We start from the raw sequence: 26094 nt of genomic DNA on the forward strand, positions 1-26094 counted from the left end.
AGAGCATCCACGTCAATACATCTCTTATTGTCCTATTCATGGCTCCACACCATTTTTAACCATTTTTATTCCATTAGTTAGATTACACTCGCAACAATTTATCTCATCCTTTAATTATTCATGGGTCTTACAATTTTTTTTGTTCTTTATTTTATTTTTTCCCCAACCAATTTGAATATCAATTATACATTATATTCATATTCAAATTATAAAAATACTATTTATATTAAAAATGTCATTATATTAAATAAGTCTCGTGCATGCGGAAACAACACAGGGCGCAATCCTCCGGGATCGTGGTTGCTTGCAGAAATAATCACGAACGAGCCTTTGGACGGCTTCCACCCGATCACGATGGATGTAGCGGCAGTGTCTCGACAGCGGGTTCGCGGCAGCTAGGCTAGCGTAATACTGTTGATAATACTCTTGTTGTTCTAACTCTGCTTGCAATCAACCGAACAACTTCCTCATGATTCATTTCTTGAATTGAGAATGCAAATGAAAATTTTTAGAGGGAAGAAGGGTGATAAATGAGGTATTTATAGATTATTTATGGATGAATTGGATGTTAAATTTTTTTAAAAAACAGTAATATTTTGGAAAGTGAGAAAATTTTATTTTTGTGTATATTTTTTAAAAAACGACGCCGCTCGCGGAAGGGCAAGTGGCATCACCCCGCGCTGGGGGAGCACAACGTCGCTCCAGCCTCCAGGCGCGTGACCGGCCACACCGGGAAATGCCCTCTGCGGAGGGCGACCCTCTACGACGGACTCACCACAACCGCATCCCCTCGCGACCTGTCTCGCCGGGATAGGCCAACCCTCCATGGAGATCACCGTTGTGGATGCTCTTATACAAATTTTTATAGTTGAGATATAAAAGTAAATAATGACACTAATTCCATATCATGCGTAAATAATGTACTCCCTCTGTCCCACTTTAGGAGTCCATTTGAGTTCGACACGAGTTTTAAGAAATATAGAGGAAAGTTGGTGAAAAAAGATAGTGAAATGTAGGTTATACTTTTATATATTAGTTTTATAATAAAATGTGAGTGGGACAAGTGTTAGTGGAATGTGAGACCTATTACCATTTATGGAATATTCTAACCGAGACTCTTAAAGTGAGACACCAAAAAATGGTAAATCAGGACTCCTAAAGTGGGACGGATGGATTAGTAAATAATGACATAAAAGTAAATTTCTAAACCAATTTTAAAATTTGTGGAAAATAGTAAAATTTGGCTAAAGTTCATGGATTTAGGGATCAATATCCCTACATTACCCCTAAAAGTTTGAACTACTCTTTCCTGTATGATACACCCGCATTGTATTTTATTCCAAAATGTATATAGTATCAAATTATAAGCTCTATAATATCAATATTTTGTATGTTTGATAAGAAGTTGGAAATTTAATTAATTTCAATATGTATCCTTGTCTCCTATTGTGTAATACTATAAAAAGACGTCGAATGAAATCAACCTAATCTGATGCTAGCATGTACTAGCAAACATCACCATGTTCCTCAACATTTTTGTAATTTTTATACGAGATAAATGTTCAAATCATAAATGGCAAGCTTAAGTTTACAAAGCAATATAGTAGTAACATTAATCCAAGGCTCCAATGATGCGAAAACTTATTTGAATAATTCACTACAACATGAGTTAGATGAACCAACCCCAACATTTTTAAGCTTTATGGTATTTGTAGACAGATGCACACACAAGAAAGAACACCAAATTCAAGGCTCCTATCCCACTGCACAACCAATACACATTGTCCAGTCTCCCTTTGTTTATATTGTTGGGCAACCATACCGTCGCATTCTGCACTGCATCGATGACGATATTGCTCGAATAGAAGGCCCCCGCGATTGTCAAGCCAACGACAGCGGTTGCAGTGCTCTTGAACGAAGCTGGGAACTGTTGGTAACAGAATGAAACTTGTCCTGCAAAATGGAAACCTTCCGAAACTCCAAGAATGGCCAGCGGTGGCGCCAGCCACAGCAACGACATGGGAACCACTGCATTCACTTGGTCAACGAGGTTATGAGATCTTGCCACGCTTAATCTCTTAGACTCCACAAGTGCCGCGACAATGCTGCTGAGTATAGTGAAGACATGGCCGATCCCAATGCGCTGCAAGTGCGTGGGAGGCCTATTGGGAGCGAGCTTTACCCAAAGCGGGAAAATGAGGCGGTCTAGCAACGATATGGTGACACAGGTTGCGATGAGCAGACACACTTGGATTGTGGCAGCTGGGATTTTGAAATGGGAGGTGATGTGATTGTCCATGGTTTTGCCTTGTATGATTATGAAACTCATCTGCACTGCTATAGGTATACTCAATATGTAACCACTAATCCATATTGGCACAATCTTTATTAGCCTCTTCAGATCTTCAACTTGTTGCACTGTGCATAGTTTCCATGGACTTACTATCTTTGAACTAGACTCTTCTTCATTCTTCATCGCTGCACGGTTCAAGAACCTGCAATTTTAACCAAATATAGTTTAAACTATATATAGAGCTAGTATTAATTAATTATAGCATATCAAGTGATTATAAACTTACTTGAAAAATGGTGTGGGAGAGTTGAAACCATCTCCATCATGGTGATAATCTCCACTTTGTGGTGAGAGATGCATCTTCTTTTTCTTGATGGCTGCAACGATGACACAAGCCAAGCTCTTGAAAGGGCTGCCAGTGGGCTTCACAAAGCGATAAACTTTTGAGCCACATAGGAAGACCACCAAGCCAACCAGATTGGCCATGGTGAAGATGGTGAAGCCCCACCCCCAGCCCCGGTTTTCCTCCACGTATACCATGAGCGTTGAGCTCACAAAGTTAGCCACGTAGATTGTGAAAACGAACCAATTGAAGAATATCCCCTGATGTCTTGTGGAGTCTAGTTGATCTGCTCCCATGGAAGCAAGAGTGAAGCGTGTGCCTCCGTTTCCTATAGAGAGGAGAGTCAGGCCGAGATAGAGAAGACCGGCCTGAAGAGGCGTTGGATGCTTGCAGAGAATGGAACCCTTTTCACAACTAGGAGGCCTCAAATGGCTCACTGTTGCAGATAGTAGCAATAGCACTACTCCCTGCACAATATCAATACTACTTCATAATCATGATATCTTTCAGAAGAAGGGGAGGGAAACATACCAGCAAAGAGATGAGGGAGGAGAAGCAGATGACAGAAAAGCAGCCAGCAAAAGAATCAGCAATGATTGCAGCAAAGATAGGGATGAAAGTGATGCTTCCATTGACATAGTTGCTGATTTTAGCAGCATCAGTATCTTCAAAATGGAACTCATCTCTCAGGAATGTAATGAGGTTGGCGCATAATCCAGATGAGAGTGTCAAACCACCCATTGTTGCTGTTTTTCCACAAAAAAAAATCAAAAATTTGTAAAAATGGTTAAGAACTAAGATTATCTGAAAGAGACATGAAAAAGAACCTATGATGAAAGGGAAGGTGATCCATCCGCCACGAGCACGGCGCAGAAGTGCTTCACTCTTCATCATCATTCAATTCCAACTCTAAGTTGTTTTTTATTTATTTTCTCCTTTGTTCAATGTTGAAGCTTAAATGAGATGTGTTGTGTGCGCTTTTATTATTCATTCATGGCATAACAAACTTTTAAAAATGTAAGGAATCAAAAGGTAAGCATTCTTTGTCATATAACTCATTAAACTCACATACATATACATCTTTGCCTTCTTTGTGTTGAAATTTATAATCTGTATGTCACTCACTAAATTAAAAGTATGTGTTTTTTCTGCCTGACACCTAATTTTAGTTGGACTTATTTATTGTAAAATGTAGTAGTTGGATGTTTAAATGAGAAAAGATAAAAAATGATTAACATTATTCTGAATACGGAAAACTGAATCGTGAATGGAATAATCTTAAAAAGTCACACACATTGGCATACAAAATATTGCAGGACACTTGATTCTATCAAAATGAATTCTTGGCTTTAATTTCACATAAATTGTAACTACTCCATTAGTTATAGACCCGCTTGTTATTTCAGTAAATTCATAATTTGTTTTAACTTTGCATTATAAAATAAGTGAAGTAATAGTGGTCAAACATGATTTTTGATGTAAAGAGAAATTCAATCTTTAAAAAAATCAATTTTGATGATTTTGTTCTCTTCCACTGCTCACGTATACAGTCCAGTAATTTTAGTAAAGGTGATGCTAAATGGCCATAATATGGCCAAGCCATAAACTTAAAATATTAATAAATATTTGTGTCATTAATGCTAATTCAACAAAATCCATACACCTCAAAAAGAGTAAACATGTTGAGACTATTGTGCCCTTTACTTGAAATATACAACTCCTAATATCTTTTATGCAAATATAAGTATAACCCATGTAGTTGAATATTTTTTTTATTTTTTAATTTATTATACTCCGTAGTTTGTAAATGCATATTAATCACAATAATTAACTATGGTTGACAACCGTCATTTATACCAATACAAATTCGACAATTCACTTCTTATAACATTTGCACCGCATGATACACAAATTATTGGAGTCAGTATTTTCAGAAAATTATCATTTGCACAATTACAAATTCATTAAATTTGCTTTATTATATATATTGAATTTAAGTAATTATAACATTGCAATAAAGAGAAAAAAGATAATTATGTAAACACAACTATATCATAGTATATAAAAATAATTAGTATGTTTATTTTTAAAATTATATTATAATGCACCCTACATTTTTAGTATAATTGAAAATTTTAAACTATAACATGATTAAATATTATAGGCTATCTGATTGTGTTACAACTTAGTTATTATTGATTTCAATTTAATATGATCAATAGAAAAACATTTAGGGAACATAAAAACTTAATCTTAGACTAAAAAATTGTTTAAAAATAAATTACTGAAAATAGAAAATTAAAAAATAAATAAATTAAAAAAGAAATGTAAATATCGGATTAAGGAAATGAAATTGGAAAACAATTACAATTAAATAGAAATGGTAAATTACAATTAAATAGAAATGGTAATAGTGTAAAGGTTTTGGAGCATTAAATGACCTATTTGAGCTATAACATCTAAATTTTACTAAAATGCCATTTTATGGCCCGTCATAATGTGACCACGTAGCATTTTCCTTTTAATAATGGAGTGAATAGTGATTAGTGATGACAAAATATATTTAATAATTATTTTGCATAGATTTTAAGAACTAGCAGCTTTCCAAATTGGTTAGACCATGTAGCTGACTTTTTGCTCACCTCTACCTGATTTTGTTATTATTTTCCCTTTTGTTCAATTAATTAGTCTTATATCTTTTTCAGGAACTCATTAAATTCAGATAATTATACGTTTTTGCCTTTTTCAATAATCTGTATGCCAATTACAACTTTAAAATCAATGGCAATTGTAAATTTGGTTTGATTTAAAGCTACGTTTGTCGAATTCTGTGCTCTAGTTTCAATATATTTAATTTTTTTGTCTTCAGTTATATTATGTACGCTCTTTGATTTAATCTTGTAATTATCAACTGTAATTATCAATATGAAGTGAAAAAATATTATTTAAATACAAATTATAAAAAAAATATCAAACTTAATACTAAAAAGAGAGATAACAAATATCATACCCAATACCACGTATCTCATTTTTATAAATGGAAAAAATTACCCTCCGGCTACAAAATTGCTTTGGGGGTATTTTCGCTCAAAAATCGCGATGAATAGTAAAAAAGGACTACCGGCGTGATTAAGGTGAAACTCCAGGGCCTATTTGCGTGTGAAACTGAAACACATAATCCAGTTACTAAATGTGTAGTTCACTCTTATTCAAATTAGGCCAATTAAATTATTGGTCCACAAAATAATATTCCCTATATCCACTATTTAAAGAACTACTTCCACATTTTGATTTATCCATGATTTAAAAAACCATGTACTTTTTTCTACTTTTGGTATACGGACCTCACATTCCACTAGCTTTTTATACTCACAATCCATTATAAAATTATAAAATATGGGTCTGACATTCCATTTACTTTTTCCCTTTACTTTTCTTTACAAAATCAAACAATTTTTTAAAGCTCATGCTGCATTAAAATGACTCTTTAAATGGTGAATGAATGGAGTAACACATTTAACTAAATACAAAGTAACACAATTTGGTAAAAGATGCTCCTCTACGTGCATTGTAAATAATACTTCTTTTATTCCTTGTTAATAGAGATGACTCAGTTATCTTAGAACTTTCCATAATAAAAAAAATGACTCAATTAACATGGAACAAAGGAGGTAAAACATTTAATTAAATAACACAATTTAGTAAATAAAAACAAATAATTCATCTTAATAAGTCAAGATAGATTTTTTCTATATAAATTAGTGTATTAAGTTTTATACAATTATTTAGTTACTTAGATTATATTTAAGATAATCTTATAGGATTAAAAATGTTGGATTCAATTAATTAAAACTTATTTATTATAATTTTTTTTGAATCATTTTAATTTATTAATTAATTATTCAATTAAAATAAAATAAAATATTAACAAGAGTTTAATTAATTATTGAGAATCAAGAAATTACAAAAATAAAAAAGCATTTTTACAGAATAATCCTATTGATCTCGCTAAGGATTCAATATCATTAGTGTTATTAATTGCAAATAATTCTATTAATTACGAAGAAATCCTATAATTGATTACGTTATTGATTATTTTTTGCAGTGTTGAAAATTCAAAATAGTATAAAATTAAAAATGTATATAGTATTAATTGCAAATCAATTCAATTAATCACGAAGCAATCCTATAATTGATTATGTTATTGATTATTTTTGACAGTGAATTATCCACTTATCCACTTGAAGAAAACAGATAACTCATCTGAGTGACAAAAATGAAAGGTCTGAAGAAGAGATATTGCAAGCAGAGAGATGACCGACTGAAAACCAGGTGACAGAGAAGCATCCCACAAAAGAGTCTGCTATGACTGCACCAACAATAGGGAAGAGGAGTGTCTGATGTATTGCATTTGTTACTCCATAAATTGGTGGTGTTCTAATCTTTTTATATATTTAGTTATAGCACAACCACCATTGATGCACAAACAATAAAGTAACATAAATCCAATGCTCCATTGATGCAAAAACTTATTTGAATAATTCACTACAACTTGACTTAGATGAACCAACCCCAGCATTTTTAATCTTTATGGTATTTGTAAACAGATGCACACACTAGAAAGAACACCAAATTCAAAGCCCCTATCCCACTGCACAACCAATACACATTGTCTAGTCTCCCTTTGTTTATATTGTTGGGCAACCATGCCGTCGTTCTCTGCACTGCATCGATGATGAGATTGCTCGAATAGAAGGCCCCCGCGATTGTCAATCCAACGACAGCGGTTGCAGTGCTCTTGAACGAAGCTGGGAACTCTTGGTAACAGAATGTAGCTTGTCCTGCAAAATAGAAACCTTCCGAAACTCCAAGAATGGCCAGCTGTGGCGCCAGCCACAGCAACGACATGGGAACCACTGCATTCAGTTGGTCACTGAGGCCATGCGATCTTGCCAAGCTCAGCCTCTTTGCCTCCACAAGCGCCGCGACAATGCTGCTGAGTATAATGAAGACATGGCCGATCCCAATGCGCTGCAAGGGCGTGGGAGGCCTATTGGGAGCGAGCTTTACCCAAAGCGGAAAAATGAGGCGGTCTAGTACAGATATGGTGACACAGGTTGCGATGAGCGCACACACTTGGATTGTAGCAGCTGGGATTTTGAAATGGGAGGTGATGTGATTGTCCATGGTCTTGGCTTGTATGATCATGAAACTCATCTGCACAGCTAGAGGTATACTCAATATCAAACCACTGAACCATATTGGCACAATCTTGATTAGCCTCTTCAAATCTTCAACTTGTTGCACTGTGCATAGTTTCCATGGACTTACTATCTCTGAACTGGAAGACTCTTCCACACTCTTCAACGCTGCACGGTTCAAGAACCTGCAAATTTAACCAAATTAATATACACTCTATATTAATGATGAAACTTATAGCATAACAAGTGATAATAAACTTACTTGAAGAATGGGGTGGGAGAGCTGAAACCATCTCCATCATGGTGATAATCACCAGTTTGTGGTGAGAGATGCATCTTCTTTTTCAGGATGGCTGCAACGATGACACAAGCCAAGCTCTTGAAAGGGCTGCCAGTGTGCTTGACAAAGCGATAAAATTTCGTGCCACAGAGGAAGACCACCAAGCCAATCAGATTGGCCATGGTGAAGATGGTGAAGCCCCAACCCCAGCCCCAGCGCCGGTTCTCCTCCACGTACACCATGAGGGTTGAGCTCACAAAGTTGGCAATGTAGATTGTGAAAATGAACCAGTTGAAGAATATCCCTTGATGTCTTGTGGAGTCTAGTTGATCTGCTCCCATGGAAGCAAGAGTGAAGCGCGTGCCTCCGTTTCCTATAGAGAGGAGAGTCAGGCCGAGATAGAGAAGACCGGCCTGAAGAGGCGTTGGTTGCTTGCAGAGAATGGACCCCTTTTCACAACTAGGAGGCCTCAAATGGATCACTGTTGCTGACAGAAGCAGTTGCACTACTCCCTGCACAATATTAATAGTTCTTCATAATCTTGATCTCTTCCTTTTGTTTATGAAAAAAAGGAGAGAGAGACATTCAAACATACGAGCAAAGAGATGAAGGAGGAGAAGCAGATGACAGAAAAGCAGCCAGCAAAAGAATCAGCAACAATTGCAGCAAAGATAGGGATGAAAGTGATGCTTCCATTGACATAGTTGCTGATTTTAGCAGCATATGTATCTTCAAAATGGAACTCATCTCTCAGGAACGTAAAAAGGTTGGCGCATAATCCAGATGAAAATGTCAAACAACCCATTGTTGCTGTGTTACCACAACAAAATCAAACATGAATTCATTACATGTAAAAATGGTTTACAGAAGAATTAAAAGAGTCAAGAAAAAGAACCTATGATGAAAGGGAAGGTGATCCATCCGCCACGAGCACGGTGCAGAAGTGTTTCACTCTCCATTATCACTCAATTCCCACTCTAAGTTGATTTTTTATCTTCTCTTTTGTTCAATGTTGAAGCTTGAACGAGATATGTGTAGTGTAGTGTAGTGTGTGCTTTTATTGTTGATTCATGTCATTACTAACTTCTTTAAATGTAAGGAATCAAAAGGTAAGCATGCTTTGTCATATAGTATCTCATTAAACCACATCATTATGCATCTTTGCCTTCTTTGTGTTGAAATTTATAATCTGTTTATCACTGTTTCTGCCTGGCGCCTAATTTTAGTGTTTAAATGAGAAAAGAGGAAAGAGTGATTAACATTATTCTAAATACGGAAAATTGACATAGTGAATGGAATAATTTCAAAAAGCCACACACATTGGCATACTAAATATTGCAGGACACTTGATTCTATCGAAATGAATTCTTGGCTTTAACTTCATATAAATTGTATTCCGAGTCCCGGTCAAAAAATGTATTTAATAATTAATTTGCATAGATGTTCATGATTTTATTAAGAGATAATAATGAAGCAATGATTTTTTTATATGAAGAGATTATCATTAAGTTCGATAATATAGAACAAGCAGTTTGTAATTTCGGTCAGACCCGTTGCTGCTCTTAGTTAAAATATTTCTAATTAAAAAATATTTTCTTTTACTACTTGATAACTGACTAATTATTTTTATCAATGAATCTGTATGCATGATAAATCCGTCCTAATTAAATAGTATGAGATGTGAGTTTTTTTTGGCTAAATCTCAAAAATCTGTATGCATCTTAATTTTAGGTTGAACTTTTATTTGATTGGGTATTACCGTCCAGCCAAGTTAATAATCTAGCATACTATAAAATAGACAAGTTATATTAGTACAAGTTTAGACCTATAATAGGAGTAATATGTACTGCTATAAGATAAACCACATACTTCAACTCTGAACACCCATTCTTCCAAAAGACCATTTTCTATTTTTGAGGGAGAATTATTTTATCCTAATTTGTTGTGTGACAAGTGAGACAACATGATTATTGTGCTGTAAAAAAAACTTTACAATACTTTCCTTAATCGTCACTAGATTCCTCAACACTCTTGTACTTATACAATGATGCACAAACAATAAAGTAACATAAATTTATCCCTCCTAAAACACAACACAACCAATACAAATTATCTAACCTCCCATCATTAATATTATCAGGCAGCCATGTTGTCACACTTCTCACAAGATCAATTATGGCATTGCTGCAATAGAAAGCAATCCCAATAAACAATGCAACAGCTGCAGTTGATGTAGTTTTCAGTGTCTCTGGAAATTCTTGATAGTAAAGTGCAATTTGCCCTGGAAAATGGAAGGCCTCTCCCAAACCAGCAATACCCAGCTGTGGCACCAGCCACATTGCTGACATGCCAACAATCCCATCCTTTCCTACCACTGATCTCAGCCTCTTCCTCTCCACTGCTGCCGAGGCTGCCATGCTGGCGATGGTGAGGATGTGTCCGATGCCAACGCGTTGGAGAAGCGTGAGAGGCCTTGTTGTGACTCTCTCCCACAGTGGGAGCGCCACGCGGTCTATGATGAAGATGAAGAGTGAGGTCGAGACTAGAATGAAGACCGGCATGGAACCTGCAGGGACCTTGAACTGCCCCCCTAGATGGCGATCCATGGTTAGCGCCTGGATCACGGTTAGGCTCAGCTGGATGGCTAGAGGCGTGCAGAGTAATAGGCCGGTCGACCACAGGGGTAACAGCTTGATTAGGCCTTTGAGGCTCTCTACTTGCTTCACTGTGATCGCGCGGTCTCCTTCCCTTTGCAGCGCTGCACGGTTCAAGAACCTGTCCAAATTTGAGGATGATTTTTAGTTTACTGAGATCAGACATAATATGTGTAAAGGAACCTAATGATCACCTGAAAAAATGTGAAGGCTGCTTAGGTGCTGTTTTTGTGGAATCTTGGTAGTAATCTTCATTCTTCTCTGAGAGGGTCATTTTTCTTTTAGTGACAGCTGCAACAGCTACGCGTGCTAGGCTCATGAACGGGCTTCCCTGAGGCTTCATGAGGGTGTAGGAACGTTTCCCGGATAAGAGAAGTGCTAAACCAAGCACATTAGCCACTGCAGAGATGGTGAAACCCCATGTCCAACTGAAATTGTCTTGTACATACACCATGGCAGTTGAGCTAACAACTGTGGATGTGTACATTGTGAAGATGTACCAGTTAAAGAAAATCCCTTGATGCTTTGGGCTGTCGAACTGATCTGCTCCCATCGTTGCAATGGTGAAACGCGTGCCTGCAGTCCCTAGGGATGCTAGAGCCAGCCCAAGATACAGGACTGTGAATTGAAGGGATGATGGATATCTGCATAGAATTGATCCATCTTCACACGCTGGAGGCCTCAGGCGATCAACGGCCGCTGTTAAAACCAGAATCACCGCACCCTGCCCAAGCAAAATGGTTAGTTTATCTTATGAAATCCACTTGAAGAAAACAGATGAACCTTGATTCTTCAAATCATATATGCACTGACTGGAAAGGTATAAACTCATTTGAGTGACTAAAATTAAAGGTCTGAAGAAGAGATATTACGAGCAGAGAGATGACCGACGAAAACCAGATGACAGAGAAGCATCCCACAAAGGAGTCTGCTATGACTGCACCAACAATAGGGAAGAGGGTGGTGCTTCCATTCACAAAGTTATAAATCTTAGCAGCACTTATGCTCTTGATGTTGAATTCTTGGATCAAATATACGATCAGGTTCGCCACCACGCCTCCGGATGCAAGAGTTAAGCAACCCATTGTCCCTAAAGGTATCCAAGTTAGGCATACTAATCAGTTCACCTAAGCAGCCACAATTTTATTCTAAAATTTATGAATTGGTCTGATAAGAGAAGATGATATAACCTATGATGAAGGGGAAGGTGATCCAGCCTCCACGTCTTCCTTTAGGCGATAAACGAGCTGCTTCATCCATGGGAGCTACTGGATTGTCTGCCATTTTTGTCAAATGCTTATGCTAAGGAGTAACTGATGTGTTGAATTTGTTAGTCCATGAATTGGTGGTGTTCTAATCTTTTTATATTTAGTTACAGCACAACCACCATTTTTTTTCTTTCTGCTATTTTGGAAGGATTGCATTGCCAACAAGCAAAGTCAGCATGATCGTGCCTAAAAAACTCAACTTGTTTGGACAATCATTTCAATTATATGGCATGTTGAATGATTGACCCCATTTTCTTGAAAAATATCCCATACGTATATTGCATAAAAATATTTCTACTTGCATAATGATTCTCTTTAAAATGTAATTTAACAAATGTATTAGTGATATCAGTCTTCTTAAATACTTAAATTATGGTAAGCATTCAACACATCGCCAGTTTTGCTATTAATGTAACTATCATGACAATGATATTTCTAATGTATCATAATGAATTAAGCACCAATAAGATGAATGGTTTCACCAAAATATCATCTAAAGACTAGTAGAAAAGATAAGAGAGCAAAATCCACTTTGTAAAGATCAGAACAGATTCATCTAGTTAAAATATGAAAGAGCATTGATTAATGTTAACACTGTCACAAATAGTAGTTACATATCTCGATTACATGCAGAATTTACATAAAATAATATTAATGTTTCAAAGAAAAATGAAAGAAAAAACTCAAGCTCTCAATACAGAATACAGTCTACAGAAAACATAAGAGATGAAATGATGTAACTTGGCTTGGCACCTTCATGTTGGCCTTGCCCAAACGAAAAAGTGGAACGGGCGGAGTTGAAGTCGAAGCATAGTTATTTAATGTCTTCCTGTGCTATCTGAGTCCAAATAATTCAAAATCATCACTCGCAAGGGTAGCGTCATCAGGCATAGGTGGGATTCAGTTCCAAAGCCTCCTTGTAGATCATGTCCTTCATCTGCTCCTCTGTCAGCATTTGGTGCTCCAAATCGAAGGCAAATGGTGTGGAGCAAACCGGTTCATCGGATACATCATGTAGCTTTGCAAGGTACGGATGTTCCAAGGCTTCTTCCACTGATATAAGATATGATCACAGTTAGTTCTTCATCAACTGAAACAAGGCAGAATGTGGGAATCAAATAACATGGAGGAAATTATTACCTGTGATTCTGTTTGTTGGATTTATTGTCAGCATCTTGTTAACAAGATCAATAGCCAGAGGATTGACATGTGGGAAAACCTTAGCTAAGTTTTGACGGGAGTGGCGTGGAAGCTGTCGGATGTACCTTCTTGCATCCTCGTTTCTTGTGAAATTGAGGTCAGAATCAGTAGGTGTGCCTAGAAGCTGCAAAACGGATCATCAAAACAGAGATGTTTAGTACTGAGGAAGCATTAAGATTTAAGAGTAATGGCAAGCAATGAAATCTATGCAGCAATCCCACAAAAAGGGAAGCTTTGAAACAGACAAATTTAGTTCTAGACAAATGAAACAATTTAGGGTAAAAAAATTAGGAATTAAGTTAGCCCTTTTTAGGCATGGATCAAAATTTGAAATAATAGCTTCAAAATAGAGAAATTTAGTTCTGAGAGGCAAATCAAGCAATTCAAGACTAAGAATTAGAAAAAACAAAGCCAAGTTTTGATCAAGAATGAAATTTTATTTATTTTTTGAATGATATGATGCAATATGGATTTAAGATTGATAATTAGCTCCAAAAATAACAGGCAACTCAAACAATATAGGAAAGAAACACAAAAGGTAGCCCTTTTGCAGCATACAAAGAAGGAAGCTATAATTGGAAAATCCTGATTCTTTTAAGATTGATAATGTATGTACCTCAATCAACAAGTGCATTTGATGCACATGATCTTTCCCAGCAAACAACGGCTTCTTGTTGACAAGCTCCATGAAGATGCAACCAACTGACCAAACATCAATGGCAGCAGTGTACTCGGAGGAATTGAGCAGCAGCTCGGGCGCCCTGTACCATCTCGTCACAACATACTCTGTCATAAAGTCGTTCTCGGTGCTAGTCCGTGCCAGCCCAAAGTCGCATATCTTGAGGTCACAGTTGGCATTGAGCAACAGATTGCTAGGCTTCAAATCTCTATGTATGATACCAGCAGAATGTATGTATTTCAGGCCTCTCAGAAGCTGATACAAGAAGTACTGCAAATGCAACCATTATCAAGAGTATTAGCATGAGATGAGCCTAAAATTAAATCATTCAGAGATGAGCCTAAAATTGTTACTACCTGACAGTGCTCCTCCGATAACCCCTGATTCGATCGGATTATTTGGTGAAGATCGGTATCCATGAGCTCCGTTGCCATGTAAACATCGCTGAATTCCCTCCTTACAGGAGGAGGAATCACATCTGTTATAGCAATCACCTGTCGACATCATACACATCCCTCAATTAATTTAGAAATTCACAAATTGATAGTCAATAAACTCTGCTTTCAGTTGAAGTTGCAAAAAAAAAACAGAAATTGAAGAAATAAAAGGGGATCGAATCATCGAAATACGAACATTTTCGTGATCCAAGTGACGAAGAAGCTTGATCTCTCTGAGAGTCCTCTTGGCATCCATATAGTTGTCGAAGGCGTTCGCAATCTTCTTCACCGCCACCATCTCGTTCGTCTCCGAGTTCCTCACGGAGCTAATTAATTCACATGAGAAGAAGAGAAAAACTGATAAATTGAGTGAGGAGAGAGCTTAAACTACGTCGTATTTGTGTGTGATGCAATTGTTACCAGACTATGCCGTAAGCTCCGCGGCCAATCGGCATGATCGGGGTGCGATACTTGGCGGTGACCTCGAAAGTGTTGCCGAAGATGTCGTACTGGATAAACTGGCCGCCGTGCGTCGCCACCGCCGGAAAATCGGGGTACTGGCCGGCGGCGCCTCCCATGTCAGCCATGTGCTATTACTGTGGTGGTTGTGAGATGGAATAATATGAGAATCGTGGAAGATGAAGACACGTATGAATATTGGAGATGGATTGCATGTATATATAATTAAGAAAGAAGAAGTGAAGAAGGAGAAGAAGAAGAAGTAGAAAGCGAGTGATGGCATAAGCCGCCAGTGATCGGACGCATGTTATTTAGTCTTGCTTTGAGATCTAACGCTCCAGATTTACTGTGGTGTTTCGTCAACAATTTGAGTACATTATTGCAGTACGCGGAACTGTATTGTTTTTGGTTTTTATAATATTCCTTATAATTTTTGGTTGGAATTTAATACTACAAAACTGAGTTTCCACGTTTTGAAGAGGTTGGAACATGGAAATATCTTAGAAAAATCATGGAGGGGGAGCAAATCTAGTGCTTTTTCATTGTTGAGTCGTGGGATTTTGGTGCTTTTGCACACGTGTTTATTTTCATCGTGTATCAGTTTCGTATAGTATTACTACTACATTATAAGTAACTTATAAGAATCATTCCATTTGTTTGGCATATATTTTAATTTCCTTGTGATCGTTGTACAGAAAGTAAATTGAAAGAAAGTTTACAGAAGATAAGAATGAAAAAAAAATTAAAAACAAGGCAAAATGTTGATTTATAAATGATTTTGTTATTTCATTACTAATGACTATTGTCATGGAATAACGACGGTGCACTTCATTAATAAAACTTGGTTCAGCAAGTCAAAAAATAAAATTTAGCTCGAAAGAACTAAATTAAGAGCCTCTGAAGCGGTGGGATTTGTTCGTCCGTCCGTGCCAGCAGCAAGAACACCCCTGTCCGCCGCTGCGCTCTTGCCGCTGGCACGACGCTGCTCTTAGCTAAAAGCACGTCCGTGCCAGCAAACAGGGCGACGTGACGTGTTTCTATTGGCAGTTGTCATTTTTTAAAAAAAATTGAAAATAATACTAAAAATTAAAAAATATATATTTTCGGATTCCCAAATATATAGCCATTTTATTAGCGTTTTTTTAAAAATTTTTTGAAATTTTTTAAAAAAAAATTAATCCCAAAATCATGTATAAATACACACATTCATCATCCATTTGGACAAAATTCGGCCACTTATGAATTTAATTATATAATTTTTAATTTTTAGGATTTAAATTATGTATTTTTAATTTTTAAGACTTTAATTATGAAATTTTTAATTTTTAGGATTTTAATTATGTAATTTTAAATTTTTTAGTAATTAGTAATAGTATTTTGGGTATTTTTAATGGATTTTAATATTGTGGAAATATTTTTATTTGAATTGAATAATAGAATGGTGGGACCCTTGAGCAGGTGAAGAGCACGGATGTGGGTGTTGTGCTCTTGCCTAAGAGCAGGGAGTAAAAGTGGGTCCGGGCCACATCCGTGCTCGTTGGCAAGAGCACGGATGTGGATGCTCTGAGACACAAATCTAGTGTGTGTGTGTAGCTAACGGCTAAAATAACTACTCTACACACTATGAATTTGTTGTGAATTAGTTAGGAAATCTTATGAATTCCAAAATCGAAAATTGTCACATTTGGATTATGACTCATGATTATGAAATCATTCAACAAAATGGTGATTTGTGACTGTATATCTCATGATTGACTAATAATTATTTCTAGTTTATGTTGTGCTTGTGGCCATTCAATTTAAATATGGGGTATATTACCACTACTATACTACTATAAAGCAATTAAAAATTTTGTGTCTTAAATATTGTTAAATGTGTGTATATAGTACCATCCCGAGTTGAATTTCCTATATCAAGATTCTGTTGGCATAGAAAGGTATTTCGCGTATAGACTTTGAATGATTCTTGCTAGGAAAAGAAAATGATGGTTGTTTAAAATAGGGTTGTCATTTAAGCCATATTTTTCGTTAACTTCTACTTGATCTTCTAAATTTTTTAAACTGAAGTATGATTTTTATATTTGTTTCAATTATTCCACAATAATTAAAATTGAAGCTATTAATTGTTCCACAATAGTTAAACATATGTATAAAAAATGATGTGGTTTTGTTGCTTATACTTTATTTGATTTATGATACGTATCTAATTAGTGGTGTGGTTGTTGCATTTTCAACACAGCTGTGAGCAGTTAAGCTGGGTGGGTCAATATGTGATTTATTTATGCAATTAGGTCATTCACTACGCTGTTTCTATACCGTCCCTTAAATATTATTTGACCACTATTTGAGAGCCCCACTGTCCTTTTTTCCTCCATCCCTTAACTAAAGGACGGAACCTGCAACGCTCCGTCCCTTAACCGTCCCTTATTCCATCCCTTAATTACTATTCATTCAATTTCATTTTTTATTTTTTTTCCCAACCCAATTCAATTAAAACAAACACACTTTATTAAAAACACACTTTATTAAAAAACACACAACATAAAAAAACACACAACATAAAAAACACACAACATAATTTAAAATACAAAATTTAAAGAAAAATAAAAAAACTACTCCGCCAGCTAATCATCCTCCAGAGGCGGTCGAGGTTGAGGGGGAGTCGGAAGGCCAAGTTGTGCTGCCATATACACAATTCCGTTCCACCAGGCCGTGAATTGGGCGTACGAGAAGCGGGAAGTGTCCGCCATTGTGGCGGTCATGTACGCCACCATACGTGTGTCCGAGCCTCCCCGCGAGCCCGATCCCGAGGCCGGCTGGCTTGATTCGCCTCGGCCCTTCCTTGCTCTAGTCGCTTTCGCCGCCTTCGTCCCTTGCGGCCGACGACGCCCACTCGCGGATCCTCTAGCATCGCCGACCGTACCCGCAAACTCCTAGGATTCAGCCTCAGGTTGGCTGATGCCCTCAGCGGTGTCACCACCAGACGAGTATTGGCCACTCGCCGTATGCTTCGTGCGCTTCGAGGTTGAGCCCGAGCTGGAGCGAAAATCACCGGCCCACCGTTCCTCGTCCTTGACGGCCTGCCAAACATCAACAAATCTGAATTGATGACGTTCGTCCTGGTAGTAGGCGCGCAAAGCGGACGTCAAAATGTCGGTTGCCGTTGCGCCGCTTTGGTAGCGCGCCTCTTCGGCCGAGTAGATGCCGCAAAATTTTTTAACCTGTCGGTCGACTCGGTCAAAGTGAGAGCGGAGCATTTTAAATTTGCGCTTGCGGGAGCCTTTCGGCTTTATCTGGTAGTAGACCTCGCAGACCTTTTCCCAGAAACACTTCCGAGATTGTTGATTCCCGACGATGGGATCGTACGAGACGGTGATCCAGGCGTTGTATACCGCCAGCGTTTCGAGGTTGTTGTACGGATGCCGGCCTAGATCCTCTTCCTCTTCCTCCTCATCCTCGCCCGCCTGTGGTTGTACACCGCCTCGGCCACATCCACCGCCTCGGCCACCTCCACTGCCTCGGCCTACTCCCGGCGTGGGATCAACGGGAAAATCCTCCCGGATCTGGGATAATCCTTGCGAATACCGCGGGGCGGAGGGAGGGACATATGCATCAAGGTCAAAATTGGGTGGTTGGTACCCCCCCTGGCGTCGCCGAACCCTGGGTCCCCGGCGTTGACGAACCGGAACCGCCTAATGTGTTGATCATGGTCTCCCAATGCCGAACGCGTTGAGATCCCACCCGCCGGAGCCGGAACCGCCGTAGTTGCCGTCGCCGGACATCTTGAGTTGTTATATGAAAATTTGAGAGAAAATTTAGATGATAGGAAGAATAGATGTGTAGTTGTGTGTGAAATGAGGATGAGTTTAGGAGTATTTATAGAGTAAAAAAATTAATTAAAATTAAAAAAAAAACAAAAAAACGGTATTATTACCGTTACAAAATTTTTTTCTTTTATTTTTTATTTTATTTTTTTTTAAATTCGAATTTTTTTTAAAAAATATTTATTACGTCAGCACGTGACGACGCCCACTCGCGGGCCGGCGAGTGGGCGTCACGCACGACGCCGGGTCGCGCCACGTCGTTTAGGCGCGTGGCGAGACAGCCCGTCTCTTGGCTCGACGGGAAGCGACGCGGGACAAGACGCGGGACGGGACGGCGAGCTGCAACGCGTCGCGCCAGGGTCCCGTCTCTCCGGGACGGGACGCGAGACGCCGGCGAGACGCGTAGTGGATGGTCTTAGAGCATCAGCAATGGCGCCCGTCCCGGCGGGAAATTCAGCGGCGGACGTTCGCCGTTGTGCATGGTATGCACGGATACGGAATTCCGCCGAGGACACCGCAGTTCCGCGGCGTTACGCGGAATTCCGTTGTGCGGACATCCGCTATTGCGTTGACTCCCACGTTCGCGCGGAATTCCTGTTTATTGCATTAAATTTTTTTAATTGTGGGAAGTTCTTCGGGATGTCCGCCACTGTGCAGTGAGAAGTCCTTATGACGTGGCAGTGCAGTGGGAAGTCCGTATGACGTGGCAGTTGGTGTTTTTGGGAATTCCTTTGGGAATTCCGCGGTGATGCTCTTAAGCATGTCAAGGTTGACTTCACGGAACGACTATTTCCTATAGATATATCATATAGTTTGATATACAGATGCAGCAATCATTAAACATTAAAATAGAATAATCTTTTACTAATACCTTACCGGAATGTATCCCGTGAGTTTATTTAATTTATATGACCAGTTCGAGATACGTTTCCAATGTAGTACTGTATTAATTTAAAACTATAAAAATAGTCCCCCCAAATAAGCATCAACCTAATCATAGATTATTTGACGTCTACGATCCAAATATCTCCTCCAAAATCCAAATCATAATTGTAGTAATTTAAAGTAGATCGATTCGTAACTCCAAGTATCACATTTCTGCAATATTCATGAATTTGAATCCAAATTAGTAAGTAGTAAATTTTAAGATCAAGTGTGTTTAACTTATAATTTGAATTAGCTAGTTGCGTGTCTTGGGGTCTTTGATTGACTGCATGGATGCTACATAGTCAATGGTCAATAAGAAATTGAGTACTTATGATGAACGATCAGTTGTCAACCATTGAAATAATAATAATAATAATAATGTCAAAATTGTTATAATAATAATTGAACTTAAACTCTGATGATCCATGACCCAGTCTAACTCCTGCTTAGATGTTGTCGAAGACTATGTTTTACGCACTTCCATTCAAATTTATATACATACTTTAGTACTTACCTTGGTTACCATTTAAAATGATTTTTCCTCTATATACTACTTTATTTACCGCTCCCTTATAAGAAATTTCAAAATTAAACTATTTGGGCCAGTTTGGTAGGAGCCATGAGACGAAGATAAATCAGGACCGGCATAATGTTTGTAATTAACGGCTGTCACACGCTAATCATAATCATGATGACAAAATTGACTATGCTTTGACTCTAGCATGATCAAATTGCAGTTCAATCTGCTTATAAATAGGGAACTCACTCAATAAATTTCAGTATATTAATCTACTGCATAGTATACACGCTTTCTTTGCATTATTTCTTACCGAACCTTTTGTATTCGCCTCCTCCAGTTCATCGTAGCTTCTTTTGTCATCGGTGCTGCTACAAATGAGTTGATTCGTCTTTGGAGACGACACATCTAATTCGAGAGCATTACTATGATGTATCTCGCCTTGGGGATAAAGGGCTCATCAACTTGGTTTTGGTTTTGCATTACGGTTCCAAAGTTTCTATTTCTGTAATTCAAATGGTCTACTTAAACAGCATTGCTTTTGAATTGGGTTTTAATCTAATACTACTAGTGTAATTTATTTTGTCCGACTAATCAACTGCCGGGTGGGCCTCACTGCAAATGGGTTGGTCTAGTAAAGTGGTTTAGCCTTTCAGCATATCAAAGCCCAAATTCTCATTTTCTTTTGTTTTTTTGCACATGAAATTCGCTACTTGCTTATCTTCATTAATACTTAATTCACATTTTATATTTTATTTATTTAATATAAATTGGAGATTAAATAATTTTTCTATACCGAGTTCATCGATTTTTTATGAAAATGTTCAAACTATTGGGAATGTCTTAATGACATAAGACGTAAAAATTTTATCATTATAGAAAGTAAATTACAATCTACGAATCGAATAGAAAGTAAAAAAGTGTAAATAATGTAGGTAAGCTCGGTTTTGTAAGTCACATTTTTCACTTCAGCTTTCAAAAGCGGTTGGGTTGGGTCAAGAGAATATATACCACCCATGATATTTGGTTTTTCGTTTTAAATAATCATTAGTAGCTGCCAAAAATAATCTAAATAAAGTTTCTCGTTTTCTTATTTACGTTTTTTATTTGTTTGTTAGCCGATTCCAACAACTTGCGATTAAGTATTTAATCTTCAGAAAATCTAATGCAAGGAGCAACAAATGATGATGCAATAAAGTATGAAAATATAAATATAGTTGTTGAAAAAATGAACTGAACTACGCAATCAGACAAATGATGATGCAATAAAGTAATCGATATGGAATGCAATTGTGTACATAATTTGAAGGTCGGCAACAACTAGCTGAAGATCGGGTAGATTCTATTAAAATTATTATATTTTGAGAGAAACATATTTTTAAGTTTATGAATATTGCGCTGCGCTACTATATACTCCCTCCGCCCCAGATGAATTGTCACTCTTTGACCGGACACGGGTTTAAGAAATGTAAAGAAAAGTTGGTTGAAAAAATTAGTGGAATGTGGGACCCATTTTTTTATATTGATTTTATAATAAAAGGTGAGTGAAGTGAGTTAGTGGAATGTGAGACCTACTTACCATTTATGATAAAAATGAAGTGTGATAATTATTGAGGGACGGACCGAAACGGAAAATAGTGACAATTATTGAGGGACATACCGAAATGGAAAAGAGTAACAATTAATCGGGGATGGAAGGAGTATTATTTGTGGTTTCTACCTTTTTTTTTAAATATCACCGGGCGTTGTTGGACTTTTATATATCGTTGACTTTTTTAACCTTTTTATGTTTATGAACCTAAAAGGCATTTTTATACTTTTACATTAAAGAAAACTATATTTAATTTATAAAGTTTGCTATAATATCATCTGGTCTATTCTTTAGAAATATCAGTCACACAACTTTAAACTTTAATATAACATCACTGAAAATACTTTTGTATTCTTTATATTTTTTTGACGAATATACATTTTAACCATTAGAGGATTAAATTTCTTTGCTTTATCTTCTCTTTTATTTATTATGATAACGTCAATGTTTTAAAACCCGTACCGGTCAGCGAACCAGCGAAGCTACTGGTTCAACCGGTTCAATCACTGGTCGAACTGTTTTATTGTTGCAAATACATATAATTAAGTATACAATATACAAAATATATTAAATTTACATATAATTAGAGTAGTGATCTAGGAGAACCACTACTTAAATGCATAATTAGAGAACACGAATGTAGTTCACTATAAGAGCGATTAGTTAACTATAACAGTGATTTAGTTCACTACAAGAAGGAGTGAAACAAAACGCCTTTACAGTGAACTAAATCTTTCACGAAATAAATACTTCATTTTAATGGTGTTTTGGTTCATTCCTTCCTGTAGTGAATTAAATCACTCTTATAGTGAACTAAATCGCCCATATAATGAACTAGATGGTTGAGATTTGTTCTCTAGTTATACACTTAATATTAGTTATACTTTGATCATCTCCCTAATTAATAATATATCAAAAATATTAACCTTATATTTTAGTTGTAATATAAATATTAAAATTTACTAGTAAATGACTAAATTTCATAAATATTTTTGTTGGTAAATAAAATTAAATATATGATTCCTTAGTTATTGTAGATAAAAAATTTAATATTTTATATATAAATAGATAAATTTCATTGTAACTAAAAAAGTGTATTGAACGAAATAATATTATATTAAGCAATAATTAAACATGAATAATTAGTTATTTTATGTAAATATATTAATATTAATGGTTAGTATATATAAATTAAATATATAGTATATATATAGTATAAGAAAAATATTAATATTAAGTAATAATAAATTATATTTACATAAAAAACATATTAAATTTATGTGTAATTACAAACTCATATATTTTAAAAATCTAGTGATTATTAAAGCATAATTAAAATATATATTATAATTAGTAATTTCTTAAAAGAATATAAAATTAAAATGAATTATTATTTTATGTGGATAAAAATATCATTTTTAGTGTATAAGAATAATTAATGTTCATATTATTTCAAAATGGTCATGTGGTGGAGTGGTAAAAGTGTTGGTATATAGAGAAGAGATCTTGTTTTCAAGTCTTGCAAACAACAAATTTTGAAAAATTATTTTGTAAAGTAAAAAAACTGGTTTCCGGTTCACGGTTGAATCGGTTTGACTGACCGGTTTCACCAGTCAGCAACGCAGTGGCGGATCTAGGGGGGCAGGAGGGGGCGGTCGCCCCCTCCGTGCGACTATTTTTCCCTTATCGGGATGTAAATTTACCATGTTCGCCCCCTCCGTTTGCCTCCGGCGTCGCCCCGAACAATAAAAAAATAGCCATGTCCGCACTAAACCAAGCTAATACTATATATTCCGCCCCCTCCATTTCCGGATCCTGGATCCGCCACTGTGAGCAACGGTTTAACATGTTGGCGGTTTCTAGAGGTGAACCGGACCGGATTGCCTACCGATTCGCGGTTGAACCGGTCGAACCGACCGATCCGATCCTGTTTTTAAAACATTGGATAACATTGACTTTTAAGGAAAGCTAATCAAACAAACTAGGATTACAATAATATAAATATATTTTCAGAACTATAATAATATTGCACAAATTGAAATTTATTGTTAATAATAAATTGAAATTATTTACTTTAGATGATACCGTTTTACGATGGAGAAAAATACACTCCCGGTTTTTTAGATGGACGGCGTGTTTAACATAAAAAAAAATAAATTCATGAATAAATAAATAGCGTTACTCACTATAAGTCTATAAGGGCATTAGCAATGGAGCGCCCTAAGGCGCGCCCTAAGGCGCGCCCTATGGCGCGCCACGTCAGCAGTTTTATCCTCCTACCTCCTCACCTGCAGTGGGGCGCCCTAAGACGCGCCCTAAGGCGCGCCCTATGGCGCGCCACATCATCATTTTTTTAATATTTATTACAAAACTCATACGAATTTAACAAAATTAATACATTAAAATACGAATTTCAAAAACTTCATTTCATTGAATAAAAATTAATACATTACAATGCGAATTAAAAAAACGCGAACTCAACCAGACGTGTGTGAGCTTCCGCGTGGTCGCGTCGGATATACGACCTATGTCGAATAGGTCTATGGACTTGCTCAGAGGCCGCTGCCGCTGCCGCCTGGCGCTGCATCAACGCATAGCAATGCGTCATCGCCGTTTCAACGACTGCATTTAATGCTATATCTATGCTATTACTGGACTCATCAGAGGAACTAGAACTATTGGTGTCGTCGCCGGGATTCATATTGGTTGGATTTGTGAGAGAGAATATGTAGAGGTATGCACAAATGAATGACAAACGCTCTTTAAATAGAAAACCAAACCGCGTGCCATCGTCCGCGACCTATCGTCCGTGTACGCCACAATGGGGAGGACGATGGCGCGGACGATGCCTATCGTCCGCGGCCATCGTCCGTGTACGCCACAATGGGGAGGACGATGGCGCGGACGATAGGCATCGGGCGCGCCATCCTCCGCGCCCTTAGTATCGGCCGCGACGATCGTCCGCGACCTATCGTCCGTATCCGCAATGGGCGCGGACGATCGATGGCGCGGACGATGCGCGCCATCGGGCGTGCCATCGTCCGCCCATTGCGGATGGCCTAAGGGCATTAGCAATGGGGCGCCCTAAGGCGCGCCCTAAGGCGCGCCCTATGGCGCGCCACGTCAGCAGTTTTATCCTCCTACCTCCCCACCTGCAGTGGGGCGCCCTAAGGCGCGCCCTATGGCGCGCCACATCATCATTTTATTTATTTGTTTAATTGATTTAAATGTTTTCAACTAACAATTAATAACGAGTAAATAAAAAGGTCGAAATAACAAACGGGGACACATTAATAAAAAAGAAGTTACACCGTTCAACTTACAAAAAAAAAAACTAAGTCGGTGCAATTCCCAACTTCCGACGCAGTTCATCTATCAATGCCCGGAGGTATTCGGCTTCGTCGGGGTTGGTACACTTCTTGAGGGCCTTGTGCGTCTCCAACAACGTCCTCGCCATCGACGCTGTCGCCAACGACGAATACACTTCGGCTGCCTGGGGCGGGAGCATTTCCGGGAGCGGAGGTGGGGTTGCAGCGGTCGAGGATGAGGTCGCGGCCGCCTTCCCTTTGGCCTTCGCAGCCTTGACGCCGGGAGGACGTCGGGAGGACATCGGTGTGCCGGAACCGCTGTCGTCCACGTACAACCGGTTGAGGTCAACCGGTTGATTGCCGCTGCCGCTGCTCGTGTAACCACCAACTTCGGTGGTCTTCATCCTCTTTGGCGCACTAGTGTGCAGAATTCCACCTTGGAATTTCTGCTTGTCCCTCAAAAGCGTCCAGATGGCCTCGTGCTTGAACTCGCCGAACATCGACCGGTACGACAATATCGCTTTAGCACGCACGTCTTCCCAGCTCTCGCCGCTCCCCTGTGCCCGCGCGCACTTCTCGAACTCCGCCGCGTACAAGTTCACTTGCTTCTTCACTTGATCCCAGTGCTTGCGGAGTTGCTCACGCTTGCGCTTGTACGCGTTCGGCGGCTTGGCCGCATTGTAGAGGTCGGCGATGCGCTCCCAGTACGCGAACTGCCTCTGGTTGTTCGCGAATATCGGATCTTCCGATATATCTACCCAACACCGGGCCAAAATGAGAGTTTCCTCGTCGGTGTAGTTTGTACGACCGGGGGCGTACTCATCGCAATCACCGGGAGGGCGGCAACTTCTGCGCCCGCTGCCGGTTCCGCTTCTTTTTGGCTGGGGCGGAAGCGGTCGCGGCGGGGTCGGGATCGGCCGCTGCGGCGTCACGTCGGGAGGGGGCGACTGGTCGGGTTGGAGACGGCTCCATGTCCGACAACCCATACGAGTCCGTACTGAAATCGGGATCGTATTGGGCGTTGGTGTCGAACGAACGATATTGGCCGGGTTCTGTACCCGGCCAACGCGCATCTCCACTAAACATAGGACTATTTGGACTTGAAGCCATTTC

General features: G+C 38.3%; 4 protein-coding genes across 4 annotated transcripts; all 4 read right to left on the reverse strand.

Moving 5' to 3' along the window:
* Positions 1-1585: 1585 nt before the first annotated feature.
* Positions 1586-3543, reverse strand: LOC121744140 (protein NRT1/ PTR FAMILY 2.7-like). Its single transcript, XM_042137580.1, has 4 exons — positions 3464-3543; positions 3168-3382; positions 2580-3103; positions 1586-2495 (listed from the first exon to the last, which is right to left on the reverse strand). The coding sequence occupies exons 1-4, from the start codon at positions 3531-3533 to the stop codon at positions 1694-1696; spliced, it is 1611 nt and encodes a 536-aa protein (XP_041993514.1). The 5' UTR covers positions 3534-3543; the 3' UTR covers positions 1586-1693.
* A 3674-nt stretch (positions 3544-7217) lies between these two features.
* Positions 7218-9076, reverse strand: LOC121745693 (protein NRT1/ PTR FAMILY 2.7-like). Its single transcript, XM_042139666.1, has 4 exons — positions 9013-9076; positions 8713-8927; positions 8100-8629; positions 7218-8022 (listed from the first exon to the last, which is right to left on the reverse strand). The coding sequence occupies exons 1-4, from the start codon at positions 9074-9076 to the stop codon at positions 7218-7220; spliced, it is 1614 nt and encodes a 537-aa protein (XP_041995600.1).
* A 1039-nt stretch (positions 9077-10115) lies between these two features.
* LOC121743608 (protein NRT1/ PTR FAMILY 2.7-like) lies at positions 10116-12191 on the reverse strand. The gene is made up of 4 exons (XM_042136936.1): positions 11962-12191; positions 11644-11861; positions 10966-11495; positions 10116-10892 (listed from the first exon to the last, which is right to left on the reverse strand). Exons 1-4 carry the CDS (start codon positions 12053-12055, stop codon positions 10121-10123), a joined length of 1614 nt encoding a protein of 537 aa, XP_041992870.1. The 5' UTR covers positions 12056-12191; the 3' UTR covers positions 10116-10120.
* A 405-nt stretch (positions 12192-12596) lies between these two features.
* Positions 12597-15099, reverse strand: LOC121746175 (mitogen-activated protein kinase 3-like). The gene is made up of 6 exons (XM_042140090.1): positions 14776-15099; positions 14552-14681; positions 14275-14412; positions 13856-14188; positions 13180-13363; positions 12597-13092 (listed from the first exon to the last, which is right to left on the reverse strand). The coding sequence occupies exons 1-6, from the start codon at positions 14940-14942 to the stop codon at positions 12923-12925; spliced, it is 1122 nt and encodes a 373-aa protein (XP_041996024.1). The 5' UTR covers positions 14943-15099; the 3' UTR covers positions 12597-12922.
* Positions 15100-26094: the final 10995 nt, after the last annotated feature.

This window comes from Salvia splendens, chromosome 8 (genome assembly GCF_004379255.2).
Source record: "Salvia splendens isolate huo1 chromosome 8, SspV2, whole genome shotgun sequence".
NCBI lineage: Eukaryota > Viridiplantae > Streptophyta > Magnoliopsida > Lamiales > Lamiaceae > Salvia > Salvia splendens.

What these genes read in the sequence shown, in the direction of transcription:
- LOC121744140 (XM_042137580.1), bottom strand. Translation starts at nt 3,533, where the DNA reads ATGATGATGAAGAGTGAAGCACTTCTGCGCCGTGCTCGTGGCGGATGG. An exon ending in CACCTTCCCTTTCATCATAG is followed by an intron (nt 3,383 to 3,463) that starts GTTCTTTTTCAT and finishes GTGGAAAAACAG; the next exon opens with CAACAATGGGTGGTTTGACA. An exon ending in CCTCCCTCATCTCTTTGCTG is followed by an intron (nt 3,104 to 3,167) that starts GTATGTTTCCCT and finishes GATATTGTGCAG; the next exon opens with GGAGTAGTGCTATTGCTACT.
- LOC121745693 (XM_042139666.1), bottom strand. Translation starts at nt 9,076, where the DNA reads ATGGAGAGTGAAACACTTCTGCACCGTGCTCGTGGCGGATGGATCACC. An exon ending in CACCTTCCCTTTCATCATAG is followed by an intron (nt 8,928 to 9,012) that starts GTTCTTTTTCTT and finishes GTGGTAACACAG; the next exon opens with CAACAATGGGTTGTTTGACA. An exon ending in CCTCCTTCATCTCTTTGCTC is followed by an intron (nt 8,630 to 8,712) that starts GTATGTTTGAAT and finishes AATATTGTGCAG; the next exon opens with GGAGTAGTGCAACTGCTTCT.
- LOC121743608 (XM_042136936.1), bottom strand. Translation starts at nt 12,055, where the DNA reads ATGGCAGACAATCCAGTAGCTCCCATGGATGAAGCAGCTCGTTTATCG. An exon ending in CGTCGGTCATCTCTCTGCTC is followed by an intron (nt 11,496 to 11,643) that starts GTAATATCTCTT and finishes TTGCTTGGGCAG; the next exon opens with GGTGCGGTGATTCTGGTTTT. An exon ending in CAGCCTTCACATTTTTTCAG is followed by an intron (nt 10,893 to 10,965) that starts GTGATCATTAGG and finishes AAATTTGGACAG; the next exon opens with GTTCTTGAACCGTGCAGCGC.
- LOC121746175 (XM_042140090.1), bottom strand. Translation starts at nt 14,942, where the DNA reads ATGGCTGACATGGGAGGCGCCGCCGGCCAGTACCCCGATTTTCCGGCG. An exon ending in TATCGGAGGAGCACTGTCAG is followed by an intron (nt 14,189 to 14,274) that starts GTAGTAACAATT and finishes TTGCATTTGCAG; the next exon opens with TACTTCTTGTATCAGCTTCT. An exon ending in AAATGCACTTGTTGATTGAG is followed by an intron (nt 13,364 to 13,855) that starts GTACATACATTA and finishes TCCGTTTTGCAG; the next exon opens with CTTCTAGGCACACCTACTGA.